Consider the following 14,181-nt stretch of genomic DNA (forward strand, 5'->3'; position numbering starts at 1 on the left):
ATTCTGTCTCAGAGGTCATTAGAATAGAAAAAGACGACTGCAAAATCATTTATGACGTTGTTGTTTTTAAAAAAATTACTTGAAACTGTATGGAGCTGTGTTCTGTTTTTCACAAGGATTCCTAAAATATGCATTAGCCAGCTGCTGCGAAGCTCGCCAACAGACTACACCAATGAGAAGCTGCTACTGGTAGTATAATATCATGGTTTATGATATGGTTACACCCTAATACTAATCAAATATTATAATAAACTGAGCCAGCCTCATCATTTTGAAAAATAATAAATAAAGTGCCGAAAACGCTCCCTCCTTTGCATAGAGACTACTGGACTCAAATGCAGATGATTCAGAATATGCACCAGAGGCAACTTCTTTTATTTTTGTATGCTGCAAAGCAATGATTACATATAGCCTAATGTAACTATGTCAAAAAATAATTGCAACTGAGGATGTTATGGAGTGTTTTGTACTTCTGTAAGCGGTTTACTGCTCTCAGCGTAGCCGCATAGGTAGTTAAAACTAACTCACACTCAGCCATTCTTTCGGTCACCGACTTAAAAAAGAGATTCACGGTCCTCATGATGTTACTAATGTGTAATAAGTGTGAGAGAAAAGTATGTGTGTACGATTGTATGTGTGTGTGTGTGTTGTGTTTGTGTGTTGTTGTATGAATGTTTGGGAAACATAAATCTTTATCTATAGGCTATTGTTATTGGACAATACCACCACCACCACTACCAGGGGAGAAGGGTGTCCGTTTTTCAGGAATCTTTTCTGACTGGACAAAAGCTACTCAATTTTTGGGTCTTTTTCCACTGGCTGGTATTATGGTTCAGGTGTTATTGTGCATTTGTTGTGATATAAGTGAATTTTTGCCAAGCTGTGATGACAGATACATATTCTATAAAGGAATCTATTCTTGTATGTGATACTGTGAGCATGCTGACTCCCCCATGTGTTGTTGTGTGAACACCCTTAATTTAAGACAGTGATACTTGGTCACTTTTGAGGCAGTGGAAACAAGCAATTTGTATTTTTGTACTTTTTTTTGTGTCAATCTTGGTAAGAAGGGATGGTGGTGGGCCGGTTACATTGTGTGTGTTTTCCACCATTTCTCTCAAAACAGTCCTGATTATAATTGCTGGTTGTCCATCAGCCTTGCCTCAAATGTTGCTAGATCGTGGGTCCAAACAGAGTTAATTACACGGAGACGGGACGCATTAGAGATAAAGGTGAAGCCACCAGACTCAGGTGAACGATTTTATAACGGTTTTGCAGTATTGGGATGTGCAGGATTTTTTTTTTTCCATGTGTATTTATAAAGCCTCATATGTGAGAACACCTGCACGTTTAGGGTAAACGAGTCACTCGCCATTCTGTTTTCAAATTTTATGTGTCAATCTGGTGAATGTTTTACCTGGGTCTGTTCTGTATCTGTCTTTATGGATCAGTCTCCTGCAATGAGTTATGGGATACAACAAAAAGGTTTCCTGTACCCAACTGACCAATAATAATAATAAAGACTACTTAGAATCTACTTTTCTGATCCTTCTTCTGATCGCGAATCATGTGACTATAGTATCTGTACTAGTCCTCATTTTAGCCCTTCTAGATTACAGATAGAACTTCAAACTGTAGGATTAACAAATGAGAAATCCTCTGCTCTCTATGCCAAATCATTTTACCCACCATTTTCTGCAAATACTGAAGCATCCAGCAGAGTGTGCTGTGTTCAAGGACTAATTTCTCCATCCTGGAAAAAAGAAAAAAAAACCTTCAGCCATCAAGAGAGGAAAGAAGAGCGTTGCTGGGTGCTGCTGTCCGTGTACTGAAACCAACCAGCGCCACCCTGTAACCACAGCTGTTCATGCTCTATTCACATTGTGCCAGTCACAGCGGTGCCTCACTTTCCTACAGCGATCATCGACTTATTGCTGTTTGTTGACAAGCATAAAACATGTGATCTTGTTGGCCGAGCTGTGAACTGCTGAAAAGATGAAGGCCACCTCTAGAACAAGCATGGCAAATAGTAAAAACTCACTTTATTATTTTAACTATTTCTTAAGTGATTAGTTGTATGTTTTTAGTTGTATTGTTTGGTATTACAAAGCAACAACAAGTGTTTATGTTTCAAATACAAATTTTATGAAACAGAGTTGCCAAAAAAATAATAATACATTTACATTATTTTCTAAAAAATAGATCTTTAAATAGTCTCTCCAACAATAGCTTAATATACATATTAGACAAATCTTTGAACAGTCATATAGAGGAATGCCTTGGAGGTTCCTAGATAATTGCAATGCTTGAGTCACAAGCATACTTTACAAGTGTCAACTGGAAGGGCATTTGGGCATTAGGAATTACACATTGCATGTTTATGCTTTTTCCAGACAGTAATTTACCACAAGATTAGATGTGCTTCCATAGTCCTAAAAGTTAGATTTACTTACCTCTGCCAATCAAGGTCTTAAGTCTTGTGTAAGAGATGAATACAAAAGACTATAAACACGAGAGCAATCAAATAAACTTATTGTCCAACAATAAAAATAATTACTGTTTTTAATATGAAGCATAACTGTTACTTAATACAGTAGTTGAATACAGCCTGATCTTGTGTATGCCTTAACTAGAGACAACTGACCTGAAAACCCAAAAACAATGAAAACAAAGGCAACCTTTTAAATAAACACCTGATAAAAAACATGGAATGTATAAATGAACCATATAAATCACTCTGAGACAATCGAGCTGTGTGAAAGCAGACGGCAGACTTGGTGAAATGCATACGGAGACAGGGTGGCCGTTGTAGCACCATGGATCTACTGTGCATCACTAAGTGACAAATGTTGTGAAGTACATGTGTACGTGCTGCAACACAAATACTGTGTGAACATCTTTATTCTCTGGACTTCAATAGTTGCAGGGAAGTCCTTTTCAGATGTGAAGCTGCGATGCATCACCAGCACACTGCTACACTGCATTCAGCAATGCATAGAACTTCATCAACCACACCGTAATGAACTTTATAAGTTGTCCAGTTAAATATCATTTTGTAAATTAATTATAATATACAGTATAGGCTCTTAGACAAAGAATCAGTGAATAACTGCAGTGATGATCCTGACAGTAAACCAAGTAAAGTCCTGTTGTTGTCTTTCTTTCCTTTCCAACATGACTTAACTGCATAAATAGCTATGTACATACAAAGCTTCACAACTCACCTTGTTCAGTCCCTGGTTTTCTCTTCTGTCTTTCTTCCTCTAATGTTTTCTTCTTATGTTCACCTTAACCTTCTCTCCTAAGCCTAAGACTCTCAAGAGGTGTCACAAAATATGTCATCATACCTCTAAAGTTCTGTCACCATAAGCATAATGTTGAAGGATTATGACAAATACAGTACAAAGAACAAAGTCACACTCCATGTTTTGGATCTTTGGGTTGCTCTAAGAGAAAATTTAAAATATGGAAATACAAGTCCAAAAATACTTATGTAAGCATTTCAATTCAGATTTACTCTCAAAACTGTGCCAAATTTTGTCATATCTTACTCTCTCCATTCCTCCAAATCTTCTTAAATTAATGAATTGAAATTACTAAAGCTTCTTTTATCTTCCCTTTGTATCTTGTAAATGTGGGCAACAGAAGAAGTACAGCAAATACAGGCAAGTGGAGTTATTACAAAATATATTTACACTACAAAATTGTCTTTGGTGAGCCCTCAGTTGCTTTCATCTGAATAGAAAGACAGTTGTGCTCTGTGCTTTGGTGCACCTGAATACAGGTAACTGAATGAGTCTCTGTGGCTCCTATCTATGTCTGTATTAAATACCCCAGGGGTGGAAATGTCCAGCATCCAGCAGCATTTTTCCCAGCTTCTGTAGAAGCCAAGGGTACCAGTGCAGCCCATCACTTTGTGCTTCTGAGGGCCCCATCAGGCCATAGAAGAATCTCAGCGGGGCCAGGGCCCAGTGGGACAAATGGTGACTGTCCACGGCAGCATAGCAGGATGCCAGCACACCGTTCACCACTATAGAGCCATGCTGTGTGAGGGGGGCAAATAACCCAGTGCTCCGCTGCTCCTCCACAAAGGTCACGAGTGAAAGTCTCGCCTGTGACCTCGGTTCCCCTGCCGACGCAAATACGCACTGTCCCGGCCGGACCTCACTGGCAAAAACTGTCCTCAGACCTGCTCTCCAGCCAGGCCTGTTCTCCCAAATGGAACCCAAAACTGGCTCTGCTGCTGGTTCTTCCCACCCTGGATCTGCATGCCCACCAGTGCAGTCTGTGGCAAAGATCAGGTGAGCAGCTGTGAGAGTAATATTAAGTCCTGCATCAGTCCCAATAACGTAGAAGGTCTTTGTGACATTGGGCTGGCGGTCCAGAAAGGACAAGACTGGGCTGTAGAGGAGAGGGCCGTGGCCGTCTGTGGATGAGGAAGCCAAGACACGGTCGCCAGGGAGGAGGTCACACATCTGTCTGGTGGCTCCGCCTTCAAGGATAACCTGAGCATCACCAGGGAAACAACCGCCGGTTTTGGCTGCCACTGAATGTTCTGTGAAAGCAACAGAGAGAAAAATAATATTATCTTGTTTGATTTAATACAGTGCAGTTCTGATTTATATTACCGGTTTTCTTTTGTTGCTGAAGCAAAGTATCAGGAAAGAAAGCATAAAGGTGGAAAATGACAATTAAAATTCCTCCCAGGAGTTGAGCAACAGCACGGTGGCATTTGGCCTTCTACAGCGATTGCATCTGCATGTTATTCTAGGTCACTGAGTGATCTATAAAGCAGGTGAGACTTTGACTCAAGACCAACTTTATCTCAGTGGATCAGCAGTGGATTGTTAACATTTGTATATAATATGAGTCAGGTTCAAACTCTGTGGTTTCTGAACTCATGCACACCCAGAAGCACATTTCAGAAAACACAGATTTTATCAGCGGTTTATTATTTGTAGTTTTAAATCAGTTGATCATTTGATTTCTTCAGCCATTGCTGTCACTCTTTGTTCTCTTATTTGAGAAAACAAGTGAATTAAAAATAGAGCTACTAAAATATAAGAGTTTCTGTTTTGCATATTTGCCAGTTGTTAGTTAGTTGTTTGTCAGCTGTTCACTTTGCCATGGCAAGTATATGTCATGCTCTCCAGTCATTTGTCAAACCAAATTTTGTATGATATTTGTTTTATGTTGGATGGCTTTTGTCCTTTAAGACTGCCAAATTTGCCACATGTTGCGCATTTGATCTACTTAAAGTGCATCTGATTTAGTTGGCCCTTTAAGACGCAGTGAGATGAGGTGGGAAGAAGGAGTAGTCAGCAAGAGCTAATGGATAACCAACTGATTGTATCAGCACAGTCAGAGCACGGCCTGGGGTCAGAGAGACAGGAAAGTACACAGACTAAGACCTGGTTCCAGATATTGTTTGGATTACGGCACAGTTTGTGTTTTAAAGAGAGTCACAGGTTGACTCTCAGCAGTTTAATAAGGACTGAGACATTGCATGAGACCAGAATCTCAACAATGAATTTACTATTTTTGAAAATATGCAGCAGAATGACCTCAAATAAAACCAGAAAATGAGAACAGAGTAGAATAGATTAGAAAAGAATTGTTGCTATGACTGCTCAAGAAAAATTAGTGTGAGATAAGAAATCAATCAGTGCAAATGTGTATATGTGTGTGTGTGCATGTTTGTGTGGGAGGGTTGTCTTAAAGCAGTCCTAAGGCAGCCAAATATTTGTCCAAGGTGTGTGTGTCTGTTAGTTTGAAGGCTGCAGAAAAGGAGGGCTGAGACCGAGAGGTGATAAGACTCAGATAAGAGATCTGAGAGAAACCTACTGAAGGAAAAGCCATAGCAAAACAAAGAGAGAGTTAATCATCTCACAGCCTTCTAACTTCAGCAGACGGCTAGAAATTAGTTTGGCATCAAATAACTGGTAGTACCAGACATGGGTAAACACATTTCTTAAATGTCTCAAATACAAAAGAGGTATAGGTGGAATGTTGTCAACTGTTGTTTGCAGAAAGATTGAATCTGATCATGTATGTGTGCTCGAGAAATAGAACTTATTAACAATGAAACTGGAAGAAATGGCAAATAACTGGTCACAAAAAAAGCAGACAAGACTGCCGGAATCCACATTAAATATGCCGTAGATGTTGATTCAGTTATTCTTATTTCATTCAGTTTGACCAGACTCTGTACTTTTATACTGGCTTGTCTATAATCTTAGCAACTGATGATTTTATGATAAGATCGGATCAAGGAATTAGACTGAATACAGCCAAGAGCACAGGTGCACACCCTGTTTTGATTGGCTCCCAGAAGGCCATTCACACAAACACACACAGAGACTGATGATACAGACACAGAAAGGCAAACTAGACCACTGGTAGCTCACCAACAACAGAGTCGAGAATCAGCCTCATTAGTGGTAATGACAGCTGGCAACAAAAGCAAAAAAAAAAAAAAAAAACATCCAGATAATGTTCACATATATTGTAGATCATAACTGTCTCTTACCAGACTTGACACTACAGTGAATGTGGGCTTTGGACTCATAGTAGACCCAGTCGAATCCAGCTTCTACAGCCAAGCGGGCCAGCATGGCATATTTATTTCTGTCCCTGTAAAGAGGGGAAAAAGCACACATAGCTTCACCTACCTCTCCAAAAATGCTTTTGATGTGTTGTTACATGAGTAGGAATTTGGATTTACACATTTTTATTTGCTATCAGCAAACAAGTGTGGCTCGTTTGCTGACTGACCGGTTGACTCATCACATTACTGATAAGTTGATTGACTACCTGACTTGCTGTCTGTCATAACTGACAGACTGCAGGCAGTTTAGATGCTGTCTGACCAATGTCTACACTATATGTTGCAGTGTACTGCATGCTTTACCTATCTGATGTGGTGATGTCGACAGCACGCCCCTCATAGTGCAGCGAGTCCTCTGAATGATGACCATCCTCGTCCCAGCCCTCCGTCACTCGCAGCTTCACGCCTGGCCACATGTTCATCACAGAGATGGCCAGAGAGTTTAACTTGTCTTTGCAACGCTAAGAGAGTCACAGAGAGACAAAAGGAAGGCAGCCTGTTAAAAACTAGTCACAGTCGTTCTCAGAAAATAATCTTTGATGGAAAAAAGGACATTGTGAAACCAAATGGATGTGATGAAGAACAGTTGCAGCAATGTGATGAACAAACTGCAAAAATATCACGTTGAGTTACTAACAGATATCAGTGTCATCAAATAGAGGCGGGGACAGTGAAGATGGATCATAGAGGACCAGGAGAGCACACAGATAACAAGAACTAGAGCAAGAGAGTGACTCAATAAGCTAAAGGCCTGCTAGAGTGCTAAAACAAAAGTAGGCGAGAAGAATTTAACTATATATTACAACTGTGTCAGGTGAATTTTGTCAGATGAGTGGTCAAAGTACACATGGCTTGGGTTGTGAGTTGGCTTGGGATGATTTAGCAGTTTTTCAGATAGATTTCTTACATAAGGCTTGAAGTCAAGATGCCTCAGCAGTGGAGATATATTTGCTCAAATGTAGTTATTTGAAGCAATACATAAGGTAATATGGTTGATATTAGTCTATCGTTAAATGACTGACTGGCTGGCTCAGTGAATAAATGCTAGGCCCAATCTTTATTTTACATGTCACTCCAAATTCACGCAACAAAGCTGTGTAGAGACTTAGATTCTGAGACCCCGTGCGTAAAAGAGCCACTGTTCCAGTTGTTGAATTTCATACGGATAAAAGGTGCGTTCTTGTGCGACCAAATTAACATTAAGACTAGGATATGAAAATCAAATAAAGATTATTTATTGTAAGATTAAATGTATTCTGCAAGTAGAATGTCAAATGGAGCAATTTTACGCACCACATAAATCGAGACAAATGAAAATTTGTACAGAATACAGATACCAACAGGAGGAAAAGCAACACTTCAAGGCAACAAGAGCGGTCAACTATGTCAAGCAGCAAAATCCAGAAGTGAAACGAAGGGCCTGGAGTCAATGAAATCAATCATTTTGGTTTAAACATTTAACTGACTGCAAACATTCAGCCGACAATTGGAGGAACAGTGTAGCTAATCTGTCTGAAGTGATTCACGTCATTCACCCTCGTGGAATGTGTTTGCTGCAGGCATAACAGCTCATAAATAACTAACATAACTGTGAAAATTCATCTTTAATCATAAAGCAGCCCATAAAACCAGATATAAAGCAGTAGCACTCAGGGCAGTGCCCCATCTTTGCGCATCTTGGGAGGCGCGCGTCAGCCATCTCCCCCTCCTCACCTGGGTCATGAGCCTGTCTGCGCCGGTGTCCTCCTCATCTTTAAAGATTATGTCTGTGTTGTAGTTCGGCGTCAGTTCTTTAAAGCGCTCGGAGTTGCGCGTGATTTTGCCCTCCGGCCGGCCGCTGGCTCCCAGAGTCTTCTCGGCGACGTTGGGGCTGAACTGCTTGTAGGCGAGCGGGATGAGCTTCTTCGGGAGCCGCCTCTTGCCGTACCCCCTCCCCGGCCCGCAGCCCTCCGTGGCAGGTGCGAGGAGGAGGACCAAGGCACACAGAGAGGCGGTGAGAAGAAGGAAGGAGATCCGCATCGCCCCGGGGGGGAGGGAGGACTCTCCCGGGGGAGACAGATGTCTTCAGTACCTCCCCGGCTCAGTCCCCGACTCCATCGTCCGTGACAGTTGCAACAGCACGTCCGAAGATTTCGGATAAATCAGCACCTCGGATACACGGGGCACCATCAGGAGAGCAAAAGAAAAGTTTTCAGCGTCTCCAAAACACTGACCCAAATTGAGAAACTTCGCTCCCGGCGCCTAACAGAATCAACAGTAAGTGCAGGCTGTAAAGTCCGTGTATTTAAACAAACAGGTTCAAAGTCGATTCGGTGGGTGAGAGAGTTAAAGAGAGAGAGCGGTTACTGATATCCAAGTTGCAGTGTTGTGGTTTCTCTCCCTCTCTTTCCCTTTTGCTCCGGGAAGCTGTCACAACATCAGCCACTTTCCCCTGCTGTTTGGTTGGTGCCCTCTCTCTGGATTGAAAGCTTCTCCTCTCCATATGCGGCCGGCGCGCAACAGGCTGCAGCTTTCCAGTTGAATTGGAAGGATTTGAGTGATCCAAAACGATCTGTTGCCACTTCAGACCGCACCCTGCCAGTCCTGCCCTCCTCTCTCTCCCTCGCTCCCTATGTCCCTGTACTCTGCCACCCACCCCGCCCCTCTCGGGCACAGGGCGCACTGGAGAGTCCTGTCCACACTCTGCTGGCAGACAGGCAGGCAGGCAGCAAACAGAAGCTTTGCCCTCCTATTGCTGCCACTTCACATTTCCAGTTGTTGTCTTTGTCTGGCTGTGCCCTTGACAGCTCTGTGAGCTGACTTTTTTTTTCATTTTAGACTGTAAACAACAGACAATTGCAATCAATTAAACCAATCAATTTCCCAGAGTATGCTGCCACTAGTGTTTTTTTTCCAGCTGTATTCCAATATCAAATAAGTTCAAGGGTCATTGGTTGGCTGTTGGGTGACTGACTGGGTAATGGGGTAATTAACCATTGGTGAGACAGATTAATTGCCTGGATGTTTGGCAGGTGGACTAACTGAAGGATTGACTGACAGATTCATTCACTCACTGACAGATTTACAGCAGTAATAATTGGCCAAAGTTAACTGCCCAATTAATCAGAAAGTTTAATAACTTTATGCCAGTTTTCTGAAACGGACATACATCTTTAATTTAATACCTTTTGGCTGCCTGGCTCTCTGGCTGCATGTGGCTGACACACACACACACACACACACACACACACACACACACACACACACACACACACACACACACACACACACACACACACACAGCAGCAGCAAACCCAGCCCCTCCAAATTAGCTCTTCAAATATTTGCCTGCAGAAAATCAGTGGTCTCACCGCTGTTTCTCAGGGCTGCCTCCTTTGAATGAATTGAACTGTAGAAGGCTGAGGGTTTCCACAATTTATGTTTTATTATTTGTGAGTGTAAACACCATAAAGTATTTTTTGCTGCCCCGCCGCTTTTCATGTCTCTTGATGGAACAGAGAAAGGCAAAGAGAGAAATTCACACACAGTAAACAGCCATCTATAGCCGTGTTTACCTTTTAGCTGAAATAGAACATCTACTGACACTTGTGCAAATTCATTAGAGTTTTCCTGGTATGGAACATACAAACCAGTTAAAAGGCATTAAATTTTGTCATAGAGGTGTTAGTGTTTTCGCTAATTTGTTTCCAGTTTTGTGAGGTGGAAAGGCTCTGATAATGAAGTTTCACTTCATTGTGGGAAAAGGAACTTCTCTACAAGAAATACTTCTAAAATCAAAGCGAAGAGTAAGAGAAGTCCCACTTTGTCTTTAATGCAAGAGTGTGGGAGGTATGTTCACTGACCACCTTTAGCAAAATATACAGATGCCACATTCATGTAGATTAGTTTACAGACAAGAGGCAGGGAACTACAGTCAATCTTTCCCCTGTGAGCATCTCTAAAGTTTGATAATTAACACAGTGTGTCTTGTCAGTTAAATCTAACACCATTTTGTTTAAATGATGATACCATTTATGTTTTTCCCGTGAGTTATGATAGAACAAGTGGCTCTGATTGATTTCATGCGTGGCATCTTCAAAAAGACATATTCCCTGGTGTTTCTCAGCATGGCAGCATCCACAACAAGCAAAGACAGACTAATCTTTGTAATCTTTGTAAATGACAGCCATCTGAAACATTAATCATACTTGACTGGACTTTTGTATAATACTCTGACTATACTGATGTAAAATATTCTGTGTGGCAACTTCTTTTATCTGTTGTTCATCCTCTTGCTTTTTCACATGTCCGAATAAGCTCTGGATGCATTTGCCATTGCGATCCGTTGAACGCTGCAAGTGCGAAAACCAGAATGTTTAATTTGTAAATTTCGTGTTTAATCAAAGACAACAAATTTCTCTGCTTGGAGTGGCTTCCTCTAGTGTCCACCTAATACCTGTCAACATCACAGTGGCAAAAAGACTTTAGGAAGTCAGTCTGTGGAGATTCTCAGTCATCCAGGTCACACTAATCCTAGAAGCTTTCAGTAAAAAGCAACTGGACTTCTCTTCTGGGTTCTTGAAGACATGTAGTCACTGTTAGTGAATCAACTGAAGAAGCCTCTTTAATGAGAGGTGAAACATCTTCAAGAATCCAAAAAATTCCAGTTGCTCTTTACTGAAGCTCCTAGGAAGACTTCAGGACATTGCAACTCCTGGAAAAGAAATAGCACATAGCCAATTCCAAAAGAAAAATTAGACCTTTTAACGCTTAAACTAAACGGTTTAAAGGGGATTCTGTTACCTTCAGACAGTACCTGGCTTGCTGTGTCTCTTTATTTCCAATCTCGATGTAAAGCTAGGCTAACCAGCTGCTGGTGGAGACTTCATATTTACTATACAGAAATGTAAATGGCATCAGTTTTCTGATGTAATTCTGCATGAAAGGAAGAAAGCATATTTCCCACAATATCAAACTATTCCAAGTTTTGGTGGTTTGACATCTGGTTCCTCCAGCCTCTTAAGGGTTCTTGAGCAAGACGCTGAACCCCAAACTGGTAAGTGAGCAGGCCAGCGCATTGCACAGTTCACATGTAGATGCTTACAGCTAAACAGCAAACAGCATTTCAGTTCTGAGGCACAACTGACCTGCTCTGACGCGACACAAACGCAATGTGAGTGCTAATACTTGGTCTTAGAGTGTGTACAAAGGTTTCCATTTATCATGTATGAGCAGATATCTTTATGCAAATTTGTATGTGCCCACGTTTGCACAAGCATGTGTTTTCCTGTAACTATCAACATTTTGTGGGTGTGCGTGAGCGTGTGTGTGTCATCCTTCCTTTGAAGATCATAAATACAGGCGTGGCTCCAGGCAGGCCCGCTGCCTATTCAGCGTGGCTGTCGACAATGCTTCAGAAGTGGTCACATTCTCCCATCCATCCATCCCTCCCTTCATCCATCCATCTTTCAGTTCTTCTTGGCTTCAAGGAAGGACACTATGGCCTTTCAAGCAGACAACAATTTGATCAGATCAAACCAAAGTGGAGCCTGATGCTCTCCTTCCTCGACATCTTCTTCCTCTGTTACTATTCATCAACCTGTCAATTTCTCTGTCGTACACTATTCCTGTCAACCTCCGAAATAGTTTATACATAAGGTAGGAGCTCAAAAGCACACACATGGACCGCAAACATGCAAGCAAACACACACATATCCAGGCATGTGTGCTCGGCACACACTAAGAAGCTCACAGATACACACACACGCATACGCCAGGCCAGCCGACAAGCCAACCAAGCATCAGGCACTCGCTCATTGATGTTTGTTAAAGTTATTAATTTTCTCTGTGAAATAAGAGGCCCTAGTGGCAGGACAGAGGGAGATGGGTGCCAGCCCCAGAATCTCTCCCTCTGCTTTCATCTACTGACACTGAGGCTCTATGAGTCCACAGCCTTTTACATGGGCATCGGGGTTACCCACGCATACCCAGGGCCCTAACCAACAAAGGCTCCGAGTGGGGCAAACGGAGGAAGACACAGATGAAAGAAAATGCAAAGAAGGAGATGAAAAGGAAGAGATGGAAAGGATGTGAAAAATGATCATACAGAAAGACAGAGAGATAATGAGAGAGAGTGAGGAAAAAATTGTACAAAGGGATTGAGGAGAATGTGTCAGGAAATGAGGGTTCAAGATGTGAATAAAGCAGCCGATAAAAGACAGAGTTGAACGGGGTTGAATGAGTAAGAGACAGCGAACGACATGGCACATTAGCTAGTAAACAAGTGAGTTTGGGTTGTTTTTCACTCAGTGGAAGCTAGCGTGTTTGTGGCTTGTGGTGGATCGCTGTAATGGGGGTTAAAGGACGTTATGCTCAAGGTAACAACAGCTGGTGGCTAAAACCGCCATCCCTCTTCCTCCTCCTCCTTTCTCTGTCCCTCCACACACTCCAGCATCCAAACCCAGACCACAATAAACACCTAACACTATGTCTTTATGCGCTAGCCTTCTGAGCATCAGAGAGGTTCTGTCTGAAGTCTTGTAAGCCTTAATTTTCCAAGACAAGGAGGTGAAACTTCCTGAGATGCCCTGCACTGAACTGCAGCCTTCACACGTTTTGCCATACGTTTTGACAGCGAGTGCCACTTGGCCGGTGCTAACAGTTTAAGATGCTAAGCTGTAGCTGACATGGCAGCCAGTGAAAACCACAATGACCAAATCTGTCTGTCAATGGTTGAGAATGGCACCAAAACTAGTGTTGCTAAAGGCCGGTTGAGTGTTGCATGTTTGGTCAGAGAGCAGACAGAAGGAAAATAAAAGCAGGATGATATAAAAGTGGAGCGCAGGCTAAAAGTGTCTTGGAGTTAGCGGGCTAGGCTAGCCACCACATGGCTAAAGCAAACAAAGAGCTGCCCAGGGGACCGAAGTGAGCTTCGCTGGGCTCTGACATTAAACACATACTGTGTGTATGGGGCAACAGAGGCACATGTGCACACGCAAAAACAATACATGACAGACTTTATTTCAGGTATCCGCAGCTAAAGGCCATCAAATATACACATGCACGTGCACACATAAATGCAGTTCATGTGCATACAACAATGTATGCAAAGAATAATACAAAAAGAATGCACAGCACATGTGCATGACACTTCTCAGAATATTTCTGTCCTTCATATACAACTGAATATAATACAGTAACATATATTCCATTAGATATCTTTGTTATATAGGCATAGTTAAATAATGTGGGTGTTTATGTATACTGATTGTTGATTTGACAAGAACAGAAAGGCAGAAAAGTAAAATTCTTTTTGTTAACTCGGACTGAACACTGTATAATACTATATTGTTGCAAACGGAAAATCCAATTTCTTCCTGAGTCAGTAGTCAAACTTCTCTTTGATCCTTATGACTGCGCTTTAGTGGCATATTTATTAATTACATGTGCACAGAACAGTATTAAAAATAAGACTTGAGGTCTGAGATTGAAGACTTGCTTGAAGACTGTTGACAAAGTCTTGAGTCAAATTTGTATGAAGTGTCCTAATAACAAGTCCGGTAGCTTTGGTAGTGCCAACAATAATGCAGTCTAGT

General features: G+C 41.8%; 1 protein-coding gene across 1 annotated transcript; it reads right to left on the reverse strand.

Annotated features, from left to right (window-relative positions):
* Positions 1–2,122: 2,122 nt before the first annotated feature.
* On the reverse strand, positions 2,123–9,743 carry LOC110948635 (indian hedgehog B protein-like). The gene is made up of 4 exons (XM_022190257.2): positions 8,321–9,743; positions 6,911–7,068; positions 6,530–6,633; positions 2,123–4,555 (listed from the first exon to the last, which is right to left on the reverse strand). The coding sequence occupies exons 1-4, from the start codon at positions 8,624–8,626 to the stop codon at positions 3,825–3,827; spliced, it is 1,299 nt and encodes a 432-aa protein (XP_022045949.2). The 5' UTR covers positions 8,627–9,743; the 3' UTR covers positions 2,123–3,824.
* Between the last annotated feature and the right edge of the window lie 4,438 nt (positions 9,744–14,181).

The sequence above is a fragment of the Acanthochromis polyacanthus genome, chromosome 14 (genome assembly GCF_021347895.1).
Source record: "Acanthochromis polyacanthus isolate Apoly-LR-REF ecotype Palm Island chromosome 14, KAUST_Apoly_ChrSc, whole genome shotgun sequence".
Taxonomy (NCBI): domain Eukaryota; kingdom Metazoa; phylum Chordata; class Actinopteri; family Pomacentridae; genus Acanthochromis; species Acanthochromis polyacanthus.